General features: G+C 41.2%; 1 protein-coding gene across 1 annotated transcript; it reads right to left on the bottom strand.

Annotated features, from left to right (window-relative positions):
* Position 1: 1 nt before the first annotated feature.
* Positions 2-19,606, bottom strand: LOC120034220 (TRIO and F-actin-binding protein-like). Its single transcript, XM_038980697.1, has 13 exons — positions 19,210-19,606; positions 17,763-17,819; positions 17,110-17,178; positions 16,900-16,989; positions 16,644-16,753; positions 14,745-15,177; positions 13,826-14,060; positions 13,531-13,642; positions 10,384-10,543; positions 10,116-10,229; positions 9,080-9,166; positions 2,558-2,755; positions 2-2,438 (listed from the first exon to the last, which is right to left on the bottom strand). The coding sequence occupies exons 1-12, from the start codon at positions 19,213-19,215 to the stop codon at positions 2,594-2,596; spliced, it is 1,635 nt and encodes a 544-aa protein (XP_038836625.1). The 5' UTR covers positions 19,216-19,606; the 3' UTR covers positions 2-2,438; positions 2,558-2,593.
* Positions 19,607-21,218: the final 1,612 nt, after the last annotated feature.

The following is a 21,218-nucleotide window of genomic DNA, read 5'->3' as shown; positions in this document are numbered from 1 at the left end:
GGCTGTATAAACATGCATTTTATTGCTTGTAAAACGAGGGTACTTTACAAAGATATCGCATGCCCTACATTAAATATTAAAAACACTGTCAAAAGACAGTTGTCTACTTTATCATCTCACAAAATACATGATACAAAAAAAAAAACATTGGCTCATTGACGCAACACTAGACATTTTTGTGGCACAATCAATCATGCCTACACAATGTTGGGAGAGGATCGCAACATGCATCTTCTTAGCCTCATCAAAAATCAAGAATCCTTGCGAGACGACATTTCACTTCTACAAGCAATTCTCCAGTCACTATATAAAACAAAAAGCACACATTCAGATGACTCTACACACTAGAGGAATGACTGATATCCAATTTGGCTTCCCAGGAATTTACAGTACCAAACCACTTTCTCTGTATCAAGCCCAATGGTAAATAGTTATAAAGTTTAACTTCACAATGGAGACCCACATTGTAAGATGATATTACACTGAATAAAGCGACAAATAGGTTTGCGAAGTAAAATGCGTACAATGACAATCACTGAGCAACCATTGTTGACATACAGCATTAAGGTCGTTCCACCTCAAAAAGCACAAGAAAAAGGCTTGAAACCCACGGTCTCAAATTGTTCTAAAATTGTTTCTGTAGTTTGTAAGATATACGATTAGCATTCCTGAAACATTTTGTTTAAATATAATTTTATCTCATAAATTAAGCTAATTGATTGCACCCAAATTGGACTAAACTTCTTCCTACCAATGAGTAAGACCCCCAAAAAATGTCAAAAGCCACCCCCACAACCAGTATACAGTTTCAGTTATGTTCAACAAGTTCCTTGAATATTCCAACAAGTGGCAGCTTTGAGATGGCTATCCCTATGGTGCAATTCTCATATGAATACTTTTTCTACAAGTCCAAAACTTTGATGGAGAAATGGGCTAGGGACTAAAATGTGACAACCCTAATAAAATACATTGCAGTCATGTTTTTCAATAAAATTATTAGGAAACAGCATTGCGATTAGTGAAATTTAGCATTAAATCCAACCCAATACCATTACAAAACACTATACAGTGTATGTTTGAGACTTATACCATTGAAGACCATAATATTGAAACCATTAGAACTGCTATAGCTTAAATGGTTTTCTTGTTCACCGGGAATGGTCTAACAGGAACTAATCCAGACCTTTTTTGAAGGGAATAAACCACACACAAGGGGGCAGTTTCCTGGACAAATATTAAGCATAAAATGACAAACTCAATTGCTTTCATAGAGGACTGGCTTGAAATCGAGGATGACCACACAATGTATTTTCATAATGAGCCAAATCTATTGGTTTTGTTTACAAAGTTGCAAAGGAAATGTTGTGATCTATTTAATAAACACAAGCAAAATTGATGAGTGCGGCAGTATAGCAGGACCACGGCATCTAGTGGTCAAAACCTAGTACTTTCACACTACTTTATGGTAATTAATGCAAGTAACTTCAATTACTAATTTCTCTGAACAGGGGGATAAGAAAAAAAACATCACCAGATTCATAGGGAATACATTACATAGTATGGAGAAGCAGTACTCCAAGCAGCAGCTTCATACTACTTGTTAAAACATAGAGGACTGATACTGTCTACTGGTTGTTAGGGTTGGATTGGCATGTGGTGTGGTGGGTCCGCGGGTGGCTTTTGACAATGTTATGAGATTCCTCATGTCTTACTCATTAGTAGGAAGAAATTTGGTCCAAATCAAATGTTGGGAACTATATTTATTGAATATTATTTGAATCCTATAAATAAATAAATGCCAATTTGGGTGCAATCACTTACCTTTCTCAGAGATCAAATTAAGTTAACAAAATAATGTCTCAGGAATGTCAATCTTACCCGTTGCCAATTACAGAAACTATTTCGGAACAATCTGAGATGGTGGGTTTCATGGCTTGCTGAAATGGCATGGAATGACTCAGTCTGTACAAATCCATGCTCAAATGAAAATAGTTTTGGTTTTGGCGAGAATTATATCCTGCTTCTTTATTCAGCTTTTGACAGTAGCCAACATGTAGACCAACTGTTTATATGTTGGCTACTGTCAACATGTAAATAGTAGGTCTACATGTAGGTAGGTATGCAGAGAAAGGTAATCCAGTGCTGTTTCAGGTCACAAATACATCACAGCAACAGTCTTTCCACAAATAATCCAGTTTCTCAGACCAATATTTTCATTCATTCACTCACTCGCACATCAACAATAGAAAAAAGTTTAAAAAGTGCAGATTAAAATTTGCGCAACCCAGTGTAATATGACCAATCAGCTGATACTAGTCTATGCCGCTCATCGGCTGAATGATTGAAAGCTAAGGCACTATTGTGGTCCCCGAGCCGGCATCTTCTGGTGCGAAGACTTCTGCTCCTCTCCTATTTCAGTCACCATTGTGCCCACACAACTAGAAAAAAATAATATATATTAGGCAATTACAGTTTCATCATAGAAGATCGATGTAATCAACTATTTAAAAGCTGTGAGCATGACTTTGTAGCTCTTAATAATGAGCTACGTCTATACCTCTGTATCTCTGAGCAGAGCCCTTGAGGCGGTGTCTCAGTGTTCCAGGCTGTTGCCTAGTTTCTGGCCCTCCTGCAGGGCAACCATGGCCAATCGCAGGTGCTCCCTAAGGCTCTTGATCTCCCGCTCGCTCCTGCTCTTCATACCACTCAGCTCCCCGTGCACCTCTTTATACCGCTCACAGGCCGACTGCTTCTCCTATAGGGGTAAGGGCATACAGACAGAGGTTTATCAGATGGACAAATTATACCTTTTCCACTCTGGGCAGACATACAATGTTGAGATGAACAGAATAGCCTGAGGACTTGTTTCTTTGCTCTTGTGTGGTTGATGGCTCCAAGTTAATCACAAGACAGCTTTGCTAACTTGTAGATTAACATTCCAGTTTGTGTGTAGAGTTAAAGGAGTCTCCACCTACACATGGTTTAGAAACAAAACCGCCACGTGTGCAGCTATGGGGAAAAACAGAAGGGGTGGGCAACCCTGGTCCTGGAGTGCCACAGGCACTTAATGTTTTTGATTGAACTGACCTGAAGACCAGGTGTGTTGAATTTAGGCAATCACCGAGCTGATCAATTAGCTCAGTTGGTCAGATGTGGTGCTTAGTTGGAACACAATCCTGCAGTACCTGCGGCACTCCAGGAACAGGGTTGCCTACCCCTGGCTTAGACTGTTGACAACATGTAAACTCTTTTGTCTCAAAATGTCTCTCAAATGCATTGTTACAGTTGTTGGCTAGCTAGTGAATTCTAGCCATATTAGCATAGATATGACATCAGTCAAAACATGGTATCAATAATATATAACGAGCAGAAACGAGCCACCTGTGATTCCCCACATGGCAGCTTGTTGTTGCTAATTACACGGTAACGGTATTCCGTTTTTTCCCCCCACTCTTTCAAAACTCTTAAATATCTTCTCCGAATTAAGATTCAAAGATGTCTGCAGAAAGAATGAAAGAATCAGCTATGACACGGCACCTTGAGTTTATTTTGGTTATTGAACTACAGTAAGTGAAGTGGATTTACACCTGGTAACTGAATTACGATAACGAAATTACATCATGGGTCCCTGGCCCAGCGTCGTCCGGGTTTGGCCGGTGTTGGCCGTCATTGTAAATAAGAATTTGTTCTTAACTGACTTGCCTAGTTAAATAAAAAAATGTAAATAAATGTATTGTATTTGACTGCACGCTGTGTTCTACTCACTGTACTATCCAAACTTGTGAAACATATGTCTATGATGGGCCGGACCAAATCTGAACCTATCTGCGGACATTAACTTCAAGGCTAGGGTGGACTGACCAAATTTCGACATCCCGTGTCAGTCGGTGCTCAGTGTGTGAGGATGCTAGTTACAGTTAATGGAAAGAGAGGGGGCTCATGGGTAGGTGTAAGTAAGAGCTGGGAGAGGTGACATTAACGAGAGAGAGAGCGCACGAGAGAGGGCTTGTCCAGACAGACATTTTTAACACGCTTGGTTTGACCACCAGACAACAGAAAGACAAAGTAAAACAGTTATGAGCTGAACATAGAATGCCAGTGGAAGGGAAGACAGTAGCAAGTGACCCAACTGGTTTGTGATCAGAGCTGTGGCGGTCATGACATTTTGTCAGCAGGTTATTGTCACGCACGATTAGTATCTCCAGGCCTCCAAGCTGCATACAAGCCGCTGATACGCACCTTTGCAAAATCTCCATCTAATAAATAAATTGAACATACTCTATCACAATAAATCCATAACTTATTTTAGTCAGGTCTAAAGAAACATGATATGAAGAAAATGTATTTCAGAAGAACAGAATACGAGTTGGCCTACTGCATGTTATCTGGCTATTACACTAGATTTAGAGTTATTTGGCAATGTTAGTTGTGAATGATACAAACTTTAGAATGTCTTAGAAATCAAAACATATATGGGCAGCATGATGTGACTTCGGGCTATTGAGGATTTGAGAAAGTAGCAATAAAAGCTTGTGCTCTGTTCCTGGCCTCAGTCTGCACAGCTGTTCCCTCAAGTGATCATAATTTCACCCATCAGACTATTCTAAATTGAAGCTCGTCTTTACTAATATGTATAATTCGTTTAATTTAGAACGGCACATTATCAAAATGGGAAGCCTGTTCCTGCAGCTACCCAGTACTCTGTATGCCATGGGCTCCCCAACCCTGTTCCTGCAGCGACCCAGTACTCTGTATGCCATGGGCTCCCCAACCCTGTTCCTGCAGCAACCCAGTACTCTGTATGCCATGGGCTCTCCAACCTTGTTCCTGCAGCTACCCAGTACTCTGTATGCCATGGGCTCTCCAACCTTGTTCCTGCAGCTACCCAGTACTCTGTATGCCATGGGCTCTCCAACCCTGTTTCTGCAGCGACCCAGTACTCTGTATGCCATGGGCTCCCCAACCCTGTTCCTGCAGCTACCCAGTGCTTACATTTGGGAAACCAAGTGAAATCTGTTCGGGAACATCGATAGTAACATGTTTTCGCAAACAAAACATATTTGATTAAACTGTTGACAGTCCCTCTGCGCGCTCGAGAAAGGAATAAAAGGAGAGAGCGTAGGAGATGGAAACGCATGGGGGTGAGATTCTGTATAGCTAAAAAGGTTGTGTTTCACCCAATTAATTATGATAATATATATATATTTTTAAATCTCCATTACTAGGCTATTCAAAATAGCCCTGCACAATCAATGAACCAACTGCATTGCCTAGGGCTAGTCATTCTCTCCCAGACTCATGGATAGAAATGTTGGAGAACAGCATAAGGTAACCAGTATGTATAATAACAGTCCACACTCAAATGTGTTTAATTTTGGAGTATTGGCTAGAGCAATGTCTTTGGGACATCTGTTTTGTTTTATGTTTTTTTTCTTCTGCCATGCGTAATATGCAGTAGGCTATGTATTGTATAATGACACAATCATAATTATAATTCAGCCTATGCGTATGCATAAGCTCTAATATGCATATGGGTGTTTTGAATTTATCATCACCTTAGAGAGCTGTCCATTTCGTTGTGTTAGGCTTTGAATCAACATCCACAATGACCATGTTCTACACGGTTTCAACCTGCAGTTGAACTTGATCATCACAGTGATGTGAGTTATAAAAGTATAATAGGCCTAATGTTTTGATCATAAGTGTTTGTTATTTTTGACTGCATTTGCATTGATGTTAGTGGTTAGAGGGACAATAGAGCCCTGAGCACCAGGCCATTAGGACCTGATGGTTGCTAGCAAGTTGGGTACTACCAAAGCACGTCTAGATTGCATATCAGGAGAAGATCGTGAATCAACGGTCACGTGGAATTTTATTGCGGTCATGACTGCAGGTGTGGCGGTAAAACGGTCACCGCAACAGCCCTATTTGTGACTTCTGATTGTCCATTATACCAAATTCAGTTAATTTTTTTTTGTAATAACGAGATTTAACCACTTAATAATTCAAAACAAAATTGATATCAGTAAAAATCACTATAACTAATTGACAGGTCTACCATTACTTGTTCCTTACAGTGCATTCAGAAAGTATTCAAATCCCGTGACTTCTCCGACATTGTTACATTACAACCTTATTTTAAAATGCATTTTCCTCAATCTACCCACAATACCCCAGAATGACATAGCAAAAACAGGTTTAGAATTTTTTTGCGAATGTATATAAAAAATATAAAACTGAAATATCACATTTCCATAAGTATTCAGACCCTTTACTCAGTACTTTGTTGAAGCACCTTTGGCAGTGATTACAGCCTCAAGTCTTCTTGGGTATGACGCTACAAGCTTGGCACACCTGTATTTGGGGAGTTTCTCCCATTCTTCTCTGCAGATCCTCTTAAGCTCAGTCAGGTTGGATGGGGAGCGTCGCTGCACAGCTATTTTCAGGTCTCTCCAGAGATGTTCGATCGGGTTCAAGTCTGGGCGGGCCACTCAAGGACATTCAGAGACTTCTCCCAAAGCCACTCCTGGTTGTCTTGGCTGTGCGCTTAGGGTCGTTGTCCTGTTGGAAGGTGAACCTTTGCTCCAGTCTGGGGTCCTGAGTGCTCTGGAGCAGCTTTTCATCAAGAATCTCTCTGTACTTTGCGCCGTTAATCTTTCCCTCGATCCTGACTAGTCTCCCAGTCCATGCTGCTGAAAAACATCCCCACTGCATGATGCTGCCACCACCATGCTTCACCGTAGGGATGGTGCCCAATTTCCTCCAGAATTGACACTTGGCGTTCAGCCAAAGAGCCCAATTTTGGTTTCATCAGAGAATCTTGTTTCTCATGGTCAGAGTCCTTTAGGTACCTTTTGGCAAACTCCAAGAGGGCTGTCATGTGCCTTTTACTGAGGAGTGACTTCTGTCTGGCCACTCTACCATAAAGGCCTGATTGGTGGAGTGCTGCAGAGATGGTTGTCCTTCTGGAAGTTTCTCCCATCTCCACAGAGGAACTCTGGAGCTCTGTCAGAGTGACCATCAGGTTCTTGGTCACCTCCCTAACCAAGGCCCTTCTCCCCCGATTGCTCAGTTTTGCCGGGCAGCCAGCTCTAGGAAGAGTCTTGGTGGTTCCAAACTTCTTCCATATAAGAATGATGGAGGCCAATGTTCTTGGGGACCTTCAATGCTGCAGACATTTTTTGGTACCCTAACCCAGATCTGTGCCGCGACACAATCCTGTCTCGGTACTCTACGGACAATTCCTTCGAACTCGTGGCTTGGTTTTTGCTCTGACATGTACTGTTAACTGTGGGACCTTAGATAGACAGGTGTGTGCCTTTTAAAATCATGTCCAATCAATTTAATTTACCACAGGTGGACTCCAATCAAGTTGTAGAAACGTCTCAAGGATGATCAATGGAAACAAGATGCACCTGAGCTCAATTTCGAGTCTCATAACAAAGGGTCTGAATACTTAAGTAAATCCGTTTATGCATTTTTTTTATAACTTGCAAAAAAAAAAGTTTTTGCTTTGTCATTATTTATTGAACCTTTATAAGTCAGTTAAGAACAAACTCTTATTTACAATGACGGCATACAATTATGGGGGTATTGTGTGTAGATTGATGAGGATTTTTAAATTGTTATCAATTTTAGAATAAGGCTGTCAGGTAACAAAATGTGGGAAAAGTCAAGCGGTCGGAATACTTTCTAAATGCACTGTATGAACTTTCAATTATCTTCCCTGCTCATGAGGGAGAGAAATTAGAAAATATCTTAGTTTTTGGTAATGAAACTACAAAGCAATAATTCCTAGACTTACAGCAGGTAAACAATTTCTCCAAAATGAAACAAAGTGCTGATATTAGTTGGCAGGGGTCTTTACTTCAACATTCGGTGTTTTGATGATGTATTTCGAATACCTTTGAATACTTTTTCTGGTAGATGTTTTCTAAGACTCATTTTTCATCTGTTTATCCACAAATCAAAGCCTTCACTTATGGCACATTTTTAAATTGGAAAACGGTTGAAAATGTATCAATTGCTAGGTTTCCATCAAATTGGCGACAGATTGTCATGTGAATATTCAAAAATATGCATAAAAAGAGTATGCACATTTTCCCATCAAAGAGGTGTTTCCATCAAATTTACTTACCAAACCGTTGCGGATAAAAGGCTGTGTGTGCGTGATGACGTAATGCACATAAAAATATATTTTGCGGTACCGAATAAAAAAAATACAAGTTAAATGAGTTTCCATCACATTTTCAACTCTACTGATGGTTCTCACTAAAGGTTTTTGCGTTATATCGTGAGTGTACCCACTCTGGTATTGGCAAATGTGCTCAAACCAATAGCTCACAGATTACCCTAAATATGAGATTATTATGGACAAAAGAGTGAGAATGTCTATTTGTCAAACAACAGCCAAGCATCGATGATCATGTCACCAGAACAAGACCCTCAATATTGGAAACAAGCATAAAGCTCAACACCTTGCATTTTCACCACCCTTTGAAGTACATTATTTATTTAATCTGTAATCTACTAAACAGCGTGCTTTCCTACTAAACAGCAGTAGTAGTAGTAGGAAGACCACACAACGTCATCACGACTCCAGGTTTACTTACATATTATAGCAATATTCGCGCAAAAAAGCTTTTCCACTGACGTTTCTAGCGTCATTTTACCGACACAAAAAGAGGCCAGCTTGTCTAGTGTATTTTGTTGTGTCGACATTTGGAAAGTTTACCAAAAAAATGTTGTTTTCCCATCAGGCCTGTCGTGAATGTTTTTGTTTTTTTACTCACATAAAAAGGTTGGCTGGAAATCTGGTTTATGCATTCATTTCCAAAAAATATAGATTCTTATCTTTCATTTGACACCCAATTTGATATGCGCCTATGAACTTCACGTTGGTGCTTATGGGTCCTTTTACATGGACATGCCCAGAGTTATCTGACCAGTCAGAATTATAATGCATGTCTTCCGGCCACATCGATACACACGCATCATTTGTGACGTTGTCAGCCAACCCGTCTACAGATGAAAACATTAGACCTTTATGCCTGCACACAAATACACAGTGAACCAGTACCGTGTTCAGGAACTGAAGTTCGTTCCTCAGACAGCTGATCTCCTTGTGCAAGTACTGCACCTCATTCTCCTTCACCCTGAGAAGAACCTGTGACAAAACAAAATATAATATTATTACAAGCTAACAAGAGTGATCAACCCAACATCTAAGACACTGAGCAGACAAAGAGCAACTGTCCCTAAAAACATTATTTAGAAGAAACATTTACTCTGTCAAAATTGACTACAAAGTGTAAATAGGATGATTGGTCATAAAGTCAGTCTCTTCCAAAATAGAGTTTTGTGAGACTTGTCGTCGTAACCGCAACTCAGCGTAAATTAAGGTCGGGTTTGTTTCAAACCTGCCCACATCTGGTAATCATCAATTCAGAGTACAGTAGCACGCAACCCGATCGTAATGCCTGTGGTAACTTTGGGTTGACTAGTTAGGGACCACCGGTAAATTACACAATGCACATGGAAAAATATGTTAAAAGTCCAATAGCTCCAAATTTCAGTGACTTAACCTCCAAATATACATTTTATTAATTCAACTATCCCCGGAGGTAGGCTATCCAAAGTCAAATCAATTTTGCCACGGTCGCACAATAGCCGACTGAAGCTAAATGCCAAAATAAATAACTCTTCCCACCTGCGAATACACACACACATCAAACACCCCCCCCCCCCAAAACAACTCTCGGTTGAATTAAGTCATGGCCGCTAGCGTTTCTTAATGACCCAAATCTAAAAACTAGGCCAAATCAGGAAGTGCAGTCACCCTTTAACAAATTCACTTGTGTGTTAAAAACACCTTTGGTGTCTCCTTGGGGCAGTGTGTTTCAGTGTGCAGTCAATGATGCATTTACGTAAAAATTCACACCACACACATTCAAGGCATTGCCCTACATAGTAACCAACTGCACGCTGCCTTTCATAATCCCTTCCCTTTCTATTCAAACATGAGACAAGTGCCCCCTATGTCATTGTTGTAGGTAGAGAGGCTTGTTATGGTTGAGGGGCTCTACATCTCATCTCCTCCCCTCTTCCTGACCCACCTCCAGCTCACAGGACGGCCTGTCCTGGTTGTCGTGGGAAACGCCCTCCGACCCCTGGCCCGTGACGATGGAGCGCATGCGGGTGATCTCCTCTGTCAAACGGGCCTGTAGGTCCTGAAAGGTGAAAACATTGACAGTATTGAGCATACTGACAAACCGCTGAATGTGTCATATAGATAGGCATTGCTTGTCTATAACAAAAGTGTTAGGGTAGAGTAGGCTAAATGCACAGGACCAGCTGATAAAGACCTCCAGACTCCTGGCTCACCTGGTTCTCTTTCCTCAGCTGCTCCAGCTCGCTCTCCTTGCGAGTGATGTCTTTCTCCCTCTCCCCGTTGCTCTGCTCAGCCCTGTTCAGCTCCAGACACTTCTGGGAGTACCTCTCAGACAGGCCGGACAGCTCCCTCTGCAGGGCCTGGGTCTCTAACCTGAGGCGGACGAGAGAGAGTACAAACATTTAATTTATATAAACTGTATATTACAGTAAATACTATATTATGCCAGAGATTAAAAGCAAAACTGGAGACACTACTGGTATTCTGTAGAAAACTTGACACTGCACTGGCTGTGCACAGTCAAAACAGTAGCAGCCATGTTGTGTTTACATGGCAGACCATTACATGAATAACAGTCTTTCAAAAAATCTAACCGTGAAAATGGTGGTGAGGGTGGGTGTGCTTTGTTCTGAGTAAATCTGTTTTCATTTTGGTACAACAGTGGTTTGGTACAGACATTTTGGTACAACAGTGGTTTAGATGGAAACCTCTGCCCACACCCATCAACCACAAATGCAAAAAGAAAATCATAATTGACACACACACACGTAAATGTAATGTTCATTAACATTGTATGCACAACAAATCCCTTGACTTTTTGCACATCGTTACAGACGGAATTTGAAATAGATTAAATTGTGTCACTGGCTTACACACAATACCACATAATGTCAAAGTAGAATTATGTTTTTAGAATTTAACAAATTAATCAAATATGAAAATCTGAAATGTTTTAAGTCACTAAGTATTCAACCCCTTTTTTATGGCATGCCTAAATACATTCAGGTGTAAAAATGTGCTTAACAAGTCACATAGTAAGTTGCATGGACTCAGTGTTTAATATGGTTTTTGAATGACTACCTCAAATACTATTATCTGTAAGGTCCCTCAGTCGAGCAGTGAATTTCAAACAGATTCAACTACAAAGACCAGGGAGGTTTTCCAATGCCTCGTAAAGGGCACCTATTGGTAGATGGGTAAAAAAAAAACATTGAATATCCCTTTGTAATTAATAACTTCACCATGCTCAATTTGGATGGTGTAACAATACACCCAGTCACTACAAAAGATACAGGCATCCTTCCTAACTCAGTTGCCGGAGAGGAAGGATACCTCTCAGGGAATTCACCATGAGACCAATGGTGACTTTAAAACAGAGTTTAATGGCTGTGATGGGAGAAAACTGAGGATGAATCAACATTTTTAGTTACTCCACAATACTAACCTAAATGACAGAATGAAGCCTGTACATCTCAAGGGTGATCAATGGAAACAGGATGCACCTGAGCTTAATTTCAAGTCTTATAGCAAAGGGTCTGAATACTTTTGTAAAAAAATGCTAAAATGTCTAAAAACCTGTTTTCGCTTAGTCACAATGGGGTAGTTTGTGAAGAGTGCTGAGAAACATTATTATTATTTTTTCATCCATTTTAGAAGGCTTTAACGTAACAAAATGTGGAAAAAGTAAATGGGTTTGAATACTTTCCGAAGGCACTATACATGTACAAATTACCTCGACTAAGCTTTACCCCCACACGTTGACTAGGTACCGGTACCCCCTGTATATAGCCTTGTTATGGTTATTTTATTATTTACTTCAGTTTATTTAGTAAATATTTCTGCATTGATGGTTAAGGGCTTATAAGTAAGCATTTCACAGTAAGGTCTACACAGGTTGTATTCAGCGCATGTGACAAAATGTTATTTGACTATAGCATGATCAGAGCATACGATAAATTAACTAAATAGAAATGTATATACAAATTAACAATTGCAAAGCATGCCGAGTATTATTCTATTGAGCTCCACCCCAAAACAAGTCCAATAATAATACCCAGTGTGCTTTGCAGTTTATTTTGGTATGTTCATTTTCACATTTTGGTAATTTAACAGACACTCTTATCCAGAGTGACTTGCTCAACTAGCATCACAGTCATGGCAAGTAAAATGTTTTTGTAACCCTTACTGAGAACGTTGTTGCTGTTCGGGTCGGCTAACTGCAAATACATTTTTGTATTTTAAAATACATGTATTTTAATGACATACATTACAAAAATAAAAGTACGTTGTAGTTTATTTTGATATATTGACCTTTATAGTATTTTGTAATTGTATTTTGTCCATCCCGGACCACGGGCTTAGTGGTAAAATGCATAGGAGGGGATACTTCAGGCAGAGCTAAATTCAGTAACCTGTAAAATGTTTGTGTTCCTAGTTCCAACAGTGCAGTAATATCTAACAATACACAAATCTAAAAAGTAAGAAATATTAGGATGAGCGATGTTGAAGTCCGGAGTATATACAGTGCATTCGGAAAGTATTCAGACACCTTTACTTTTTTCACATTTTGTTACATTACCTTATTCTATTTTTTATTTTTTTTATCCCTCAAACTGCACACATTAGCCCGTAACGGCAAAGCAAAAACAGTTTTTTTTTTTTTTTAAATGTTGGGATGGTGCCAGGTTTCCTCCAGACGTGACGCTTGGCATTCATGCCAAAGAGTTGAATCTTGGTTTAATCAGACCAGAGAATCTTGTTTCTCATGGTCTGAGAGTCCTTTAGGTGCCTTTTGTCAATGTTCTTCTCAGAGGCAACCCGGAACATGTCCCAGTTCACGTGATCATAACAGTCTTTAAGCAAGGATTCCGATTGGTCAGATCAGCAGTGAATAGACCTTAGCACGGGTACTTCCTGTTTGAGTTTCTGCCTATAGGGAGTAGCAAAATGGAGTCGTGATCCGATTTACCTAAGGGAGGTCGGGGGGAGGGCTTGTAGCCTTACCGGAAGGGATAGTAACAACGGTCGAGTTTTTAAAGTGCGAGTACTGCAGGCGATGTGTTGATAGAACTTCGGTGGCGTTTTCCTCAGATTTTCTTTATTAAAGTCCCAGCTATAATAAATGTGGACTTGGGATATGCGTTTTCCAGTTTGCACAAGGTCCAGTGTAGTTCCTTGAGAGATTATGCAAATATATTTTATTTTTTTGGGAAAGCAACATCATCTCCAACATTTTCTTGCATCCATCTGACCATGCAGAATGGAAAGAAAGTGCTTGTGACTAAATGATGGTACAAAGAAAGGGTGTACTATGTATGTAAAGGTGTGTGTTAGGAACGGGTTGTGTTTTGAGCACTCACTGCTGCTGTGTGCGTAGAGTCTGTGTGTTGGCACTCCCTCCACCAAGCCTCTTTGCCTTCTCCACCTCTCTCTCCAGCTCCTCCCTGTGGGCCTTCTTCAGTGTCTCCATAACTAAACCACAGAGAGAAAGGGGAAATCAAATCAAACAAACTGTATTACCCCATGAAATGCTGTGATGTTGACTGTTCCATTCTGACGTCACACGCCTCAAACAACAAAAGTCCTTGAATTGGGGTGCTAATGACATCCATGTACAATTTTGACCCTTGACCCCATGATCCTGTGACCCCTGACCTTGTGCTGTGTCCTGGGTCTCCTCCCTCAGCACCCGGTCCCTGTCCCTCTCCAGCTCTCTGGTCTCACGGGCATGTTGCTTCTGCAGCTCCTCCAGGGCCTGTTTGTGGGCCCGCTCCATGGCCTGAAGGCTGCGGCCGCACGTAGCCTCCCGACCACAGCTACCTCCCCCCACCCTCCCCCCACCCCATCCTCCTCCCTGCAAACGCTCCAGCTGCTGCCTCAGAGACGCCACCTGAGTGTCACAAAGGTAGAGAGGCGGTAAAGCTCACTGAAAGAAAAAGAGAGGCGGCGGGGTATGTAATTACTGGGTTGAACCGAACTGACATGCGAGTCGTGATGGGGCATTTGAATGCCATATTCCATGCAGTCATATCAATCCCACACATCAGGCAGGTCATGTGTCTCAAAGGGAATGTTAGGGACTGTATGGATCATAGACAAAGGGACAGTGCAAGGAGTACATTCATCTGGATAAGATTCCCTCAACCCCATGATATGATTGAATGGTCTGCACGAGTCCTAAAACTACCCCTGTGAAGACACAGTAGTCAACAGCACACTATACAATGTTATCACATGACACATCACTCAAAGATGGAATGAGACTTTCAGCAGTGTTTCCACTATCGACATCTGATAAACTCACAGTTCTCGAACCAGAGAAATGTCGTCTTACTAAATTTTTCCTGGGCAAACCGGTATTGCTAACTAAGCCCCTATTACACCCTCCTCCTTGGTATTTTGAAGACTGACAGGGTCAGTATTACTGCAGAGGGCCTGATTACCATCCCGCATGCATAATAGAGCAAGCCTAGTGTTAAAGAGTTAAACTTCATCTGTAGATGAATCATCTAGATGAAGAGTAAATTTGCATTTATTTATTGTTTGCAAATTGAAAAACATCTCCACGCACTACCTCCCTCTGCAGCGCCTCATTGGCTGGATGGCTGGACCGTGAGCCCGTTGGCAGTAGTGACCTCATCTCCTTTAGTGGCAGCCGCTCAAACTCTGCCCACTTTTTCTCAATTTCCTCCTCTGCTCTTATCCTGGGATCTGAGCCTACACCCGGCCCTTTCCTCGACAGCACCTGCTCCCATGTGCTACTGGTCACATCTCTGCTCCTCTCCTCCTGCCATTGGGCGTGCTCCCTGCCCTGCCCCTCCCCTGCCTCTCTCTGAGTGGCTGGCAGAGGGCTGGAGGGGACGGCCACTGGTGACAGCTCAACACAGTCAAATCGTCGTACAGAGGTGGTGGTGGTTTCTGATCCAGCATCACCGTGGCGAGAAGGTGGTCGATGAGTGGAGGCCAGGGAGCGAGAGTTCTCCTTGTCACTACTACCCTCAGGCAGTCTGGAGGAGAGGGAGGACAGGGAGAGACCAAGTCAGACAGAGAGAGCGCAGATTGATAAAGTGACAGTATAATAGGGCTGTGGCCGTCATTACATTTTGTCAGACAGTTATTGTCATGCAAAAGACTGCCTGTCTCACGGTAATTGACCGTTAATTAACAAACACATTTAGCATCTCCAGGCCTCCACACATACAAGCCACTGATGCAGACCTTTGGAACATCTAGATAAAAATAAAGTAATGAATCAACATACACCATCACAATAATCCATTATTTATTTTAGTCAGGTCTAAAGAAACAAGATAACATGTATTTCAGGAGAACAGAATATGAGTTGGCCTACTGCATGTTATCTGTCTATGCTCCATGCCATAGACTTGTTCATTTAGCTGACAAGATATGCTTATAAGTCCCGTGCCATCATTTTATAGTTCGAAGAATATAATTTAACTTTGCTGAATAAAATAGAAAGTATATTTTTCCCCATTTGGAACGAGTGCGCATATGAGCTTAAAAGCGATAATTTGAAACAGGTCCTATAGACTAGATTTAAAAGTTATTTGGCAACTTTAGTTGTGAATGATACAAACCTTAGAATGTCTTAGAAATCAAAACATATATGGACTGCATGATGAGACTACAGGCTACTGAGGATTTGAGAAAGTACCAGAAGAAGTTTGCAGTCTGCTCCTTGCCTCAGGCTGCACAACCGTTGTCTCATCAAGTGAGTATTCTGTAGGCTAGACCAATTAGGTACCAAATACTGTATTGTATAACAGCTCAATCAATTTTAATTCAGGGTTTTTGTTCCGGCATGGGCTCATATAGGCCTATGCATAAGCTAAAATATGAGTATGGGTGTTGTGAATGAATCTTAGAAAGCGCTGTCCATTTCCTTGTGTTAGGCTTTGAACCAACATCCACAACGACCATGTTTTACTCTGTTTCAACCTGCTGTTGAACTTCTTTCTTCAAATTGATCACAGTGAGGTGAGTTTTAAAAGCATGAGACTGTTTTGATCATAAGTGTTTGATGTGATTTTTGACTGCGTTTGCATTGCTGTCAGAGTGGTTAGAGGGACAATAGAGCCCTGAGTACCAGGTCATTAGGACCTGATGGTTGTTAGCAACTTGGGTACTACCAAAGCATGTCCCAAGTGCATAAGAGGAGATTACCACGACTCAACTGTCACGTGGAATTTTACTGCGGTCATGACTCACGACTGCCGGTGTGGCGGTAATATGGTCACCGCAACAGCCCTATCACACAATATCACTACATAAAATAAATCCCTGGTGAATCACTATGTAAGCAACATAACATTACAAATGATTGAGACTTGAAGTAATCCACAACTGCCCAAGGACTTAGTAGCCCACCTGTATACCAGTAGAAGAAAACAATAGGCCTCCTTATGTGACTTGTGTATTTGCCAGCTGGGACACAGAGGGAGGAGGAACTCACTGTGTAAGGTCTGGAGAGCTGCTGGGCCGAACACTCTTCCTCAGAACCTCAATCCAGTTCCTCCTGATCCCTGCAGTCATCGCTGACAGTGTCACAACTTCCTCCCTCGTCTGACCGACAGAGAGGAGAGAAGAGTAGAGTAAGAAATGGAAAGGGTGTGGTGAGGGAAAGAGAAGGAGAACGAGATCATCCAAATACCTGTCACTCATCCTCACATAACATAGAAAAGTATTGGAACAGTGAAAAACACACTCACCTGTATTTGAAATCCATAGTTCTTCTCTACATCAAACTCAGACACTTTTACACAAGACTTCAGGTCAACCTCCCCGTCCAGATCATCCTTCTGTAAGACACAGTTAGAAACAAACAAGTAAGACTACAGACACATATCAATAACTCACAATGTATCCCTAAGACAATTATTGCAATAGTCAAAATAACTTTGACGCCATTGAAAACGTACCTCCTCCGCCCCAGAGTCTCTGTAGTACCTCAGACCAGCATCGGTCAACACAAACCAGTGCTTCTTCCACTGCAGACACACACAAGCCACCAGTTAAACCAGCACTATTTGACCAATCCGATGCATTAATGCACACAAGCAGCTGACAGTTCACAGCAAGACATCATTCAAATCAAGTTAACATGGACCAATGAAACCTACGGAGTACAGTGTTCTCCAGACATTATGACAAGTATAATAAGAGTGCCTAAAGTGATGTATGGGTCATCTGAGTGTTTGTACTGTGAATTCAAAATGAGTTCAAACACATAACATACAAACCTAGCACATAGATGATACAATGAGCCATAAGCTCATATGAGGACGTTTCATACTCAGTCTTATCCTGCTAGAACATACCGGTTGTGCCTGCCTGGGCACACCAAGCTATTACTGGGATAACACATGGATAGCCTGCAGCTATCGCCTTACGCACAAGCTTTCTCATTAGGAGAGGGGGAAAGAGGGAGAGAGAAAGGAGGAGAGGAATCAAACAAGAAACCAGAAGGGAGGAGAGCTAGAAAGAAAGAAGAAAACAGATAAGTGATACATGACTCCTAACTAGATAAGACAAGAAAGAAAGTCATAAGAAATGAAGAAAAACATGACTTCACCTCTCCATTCTCATCCAGTTTTGACATCCATCCCTTCTTGAAGTTAAGGAGGTCGGGCTACAAGGAAAGAAGACAAAGTGTCAGGTTAACGGAACCGTTTTGAAGAAGTGAGACAAACACAAAAGTAGAACAAAGGATGCCAGTGTAGGATGTTCACAATACAAAGACCAACAGGCGTTCCATGCAGTTAGTGCACCATGGCAAACACCTGCGTGTACATTCAAATGTGTGAGGACATGGAAGTTTAGAGGGTTTTAGAAGTGTTAAAGGCAACAGGAAACAAAAAAAGCACACCTTTGAGCGATGAGAAGACAGAAAAAAACATTGCTAATGTAACAGTAATATAATCAACATAGACATGGGGAACTAGAGCAGAATACTATGTAGAGAGATTTGCAAGGTCATTAAATCTACAGTCAGAATGAGACCAGAGGTTTCACCATCTACATCACTAATACTAACAGCTTCTAGGGTTCAAACATGGATTATACATTTAAAAATCAGACTAATATGTTACTGACATTTAACCACTGCAGCCTCAACTATTTCTAGGAATCTTTTCAGTTTGAGGGTGATGGGAACAGGGGAAAACCTGTGAGGTACGTTACAGAGGAGGTGATCCTGGATCAAAATTAGGAAACTTTTTCCATCTACATTCCTCAGTTTGGGTCTTTATCGCCTTCAACCCTCCATCACTGCCTGTTCTCACTGGAACTCATAAGTTGTCACATTGTAACCACCACGGTGCTTTGTTCCAGCCAAACCATTACAAGGTCTGAGGAGCATTAACAGGCAGAAAGATGTATGGTTACAGCATGAGGTAGACTTAGAACGACCTTACCATGAGATGACTAATGATAATAAAATGTGTCATCGTGGTAACTATGAGCATACTGGTGTGTGTATGTGTGTCAAAACATTTAGCCTACAAATTCTTTAAAATTGTTTTGAGATTAGATTAAATAAACTAATAGTTGGCAACAGGAAACATCGTTGACAAGCTGTTCAGAGGTGGTGTTCGTTTGCACATGCAAACAGTCAACATATGGAGTTCAACGTTGCTCCAATTCAATTGACACTTAGAACTGTAAACTGGATAACCCTAATGCGCTTACATAAATACAATACGCATACATTTTTGATCAGCCCTGATACATTTTGCCAATGGCATAAATTACAGCCACAGGTACGCAAAAAAACATAACGTGATGTATAGAAAACAAATTATAAAACAAAGAATTAAAGGCCACGAAGCACAAGAATATGACACACCCATTCCTCGAATAAAAATGTAACCATTTTAACCCCAATGTTCCATGTTGCCTAGTGGTTGCGGCGAACAATTAAACATTATGGCAACAATGTCTTGGAACACGGTTCAGTTATAGGCACAAAAAAAATGAAATGTAATTCAAGTAGTGGCATCAAGGCACAAGAGCAAACGTACCGTCATGTTCGTAGGACCCAGGAGGCAGTTGAGAGAAAAACAAGTAAACACTTAAAATAAAAAATATTGTTGCAATAGCCTACTCGTCCAACAAGTTTATTTGGTACCAATGTGATCGGGGTTGAATAATTATTGCTTCAGTTTTATACATGCTGACCCGTTCGCTTAAAAACTTGTCTGCCTAGCAGGAAGGCTAAAAAATAAAACAAACCCCGCCATTTCTACCCATCTTGGTCGGTGAATCGTATCTTATCGATCAAATGTATTTCCCATGGACTATTTCAACAGAAACTGAAGATCATATACATCGTTGACACATACAACTCTTGAAGGCCACAATTTCACAACTTTCCTGCAGTTTGTTACGATGTTTTTCGTTCTACACTCTCGCCCTGTTTACCACTTCCTGGGCGGATCTGTAAGAATCGTTTGAGCAAACAAGCTAACCAATCAAGTGATCAGTAGGCTTCTCAGAACACTTGAATATTGAAATATAGACCGTACACTGCCAAAAAAAGCAACCAATGACACCTACTTCCAGACCACATAGCTTCTACTAAAATACACATCAAAGCATTTATGACATTCCTTAGTTGAGTAGCTAGATTCTTTATGCTGACCACGTAAAATCTTGGGAGGTTTAGGAGGCTATTTTACGCCGATTCTCATGCAAAACGTTTAAACGGTAGCAAAAGGTATCACACGGGAGGGACTTACCTGCATTTGTCCAATAGAAACTCTTGTTTAAGTTGCAAAACGTTCCCAACGGTTTGGACTAATGATTACACCCCAGGCCAAGAATTTGAAACACCCAGCAGCCCACTGTAGACAAAGCTCACTCTATGAAATCCCAGTAGGGTTCAGGTGAAAGAAACAGACCTACAACCCACCAGCATACTTCAAAGTCTGAATTAAATTTAGTAATGTTAAAAGAAAGCATTGAAGTCACACTGCATTTGAATTGATAGAGCAGGCCTATACCAGTTTATAAAAGCAGTTTATCACAACTTCTTGAATTCATAACCTGAATAAATAGACCGATAATAGGATCGGAGAAGGAAGTTTGGATGTGGGCAGGTGAATGTGCACTCTGGCCTTTTCTCAATTGGATTTGCTCAACTTCTGCATCCTCTCTCCTCCATCCTCTCTCTCCTCCTTTTGAAAAAGGTAAAAGGTAACCGAGGAGAGGCAGTGAAGAGAAGGAACGTGTAGAATGTATAGATAAAACGATATGTAGTATATTGTTTTTAAACATGTGCATGCTTTTATCCTCTGACATAACGAAGCTGGTTCAAAGGGGGTGTGTCAGATTTCTAAACTCCTCTGTGAAGGACTCTGGTAGGATACACATGACTATCCCCAATGAAAGGTGGCTATCGAGGAGGGAAGGACACTCTTCCGTTCGCCTACTAACGAATTGACATCTCCTCAATCACAACGGTTTCCGGATCACGGAGGAGAGAGGATAGAGGACAGACTTTTACCCAAATGAGAAAAGGCATATATATGCCATGTCCCTTAGTAGAGGAAGTTTAGTTTATGTAAACTGAAGGAAAAGTAGTCTGATGACCTGTGTACATGGGACACCTTCTGCATTAAATTAGACAACCTCCATAAAACAATGTACAATTTGATAGAGGCACACACAAGTACACCTGTACCTGCATTTGTTCCAAGGAAGAGCTGTGTTGTGCCCTCCATGGACTGGCCTCCTCCTCTATAGTGGGGCTGCTGGGCCTCTGTAAAGGATGAGATTGTAATTATTAGTGTAAATGTTTCTGGTGTTTTGTGGTGTAAAACTGAGTGGGTTGAGCATAACACGTCAACCCTGTAACCCATAGAGAGACAAGCTACACATTTTTAACAATGTCATTTTTTGTGAAGTTTGCATTCAATTGTCACTCCGTGTTGCACACAACAAGCTTCCATTCCCCCTGTCACAAGGGGATTTATGGCTGATTTAAGATGAAATCGTCAACCCGGTTAAGGTCAACCCTGTTACTTTATTT

Source organism: Salvelinus namaycush, chromosome 41 (assembly GCF_016432855.1).
Source record: "Salvelinus namaycush isolate Seneca chromosome 41, SaNama_1.0, whole genome shotgun sequence".
Lineage (NCBI taxonomy): Eukaryota > Metazoa > Chordata > Actinopteri > Salmoniformes > Salmonidae > Salvelinus > Salvelinus namaycush.
Note: the sequence above shows the minus strand (reverse complement) of the source record. Positions and strands in the feature narration are given on the sequence as shown.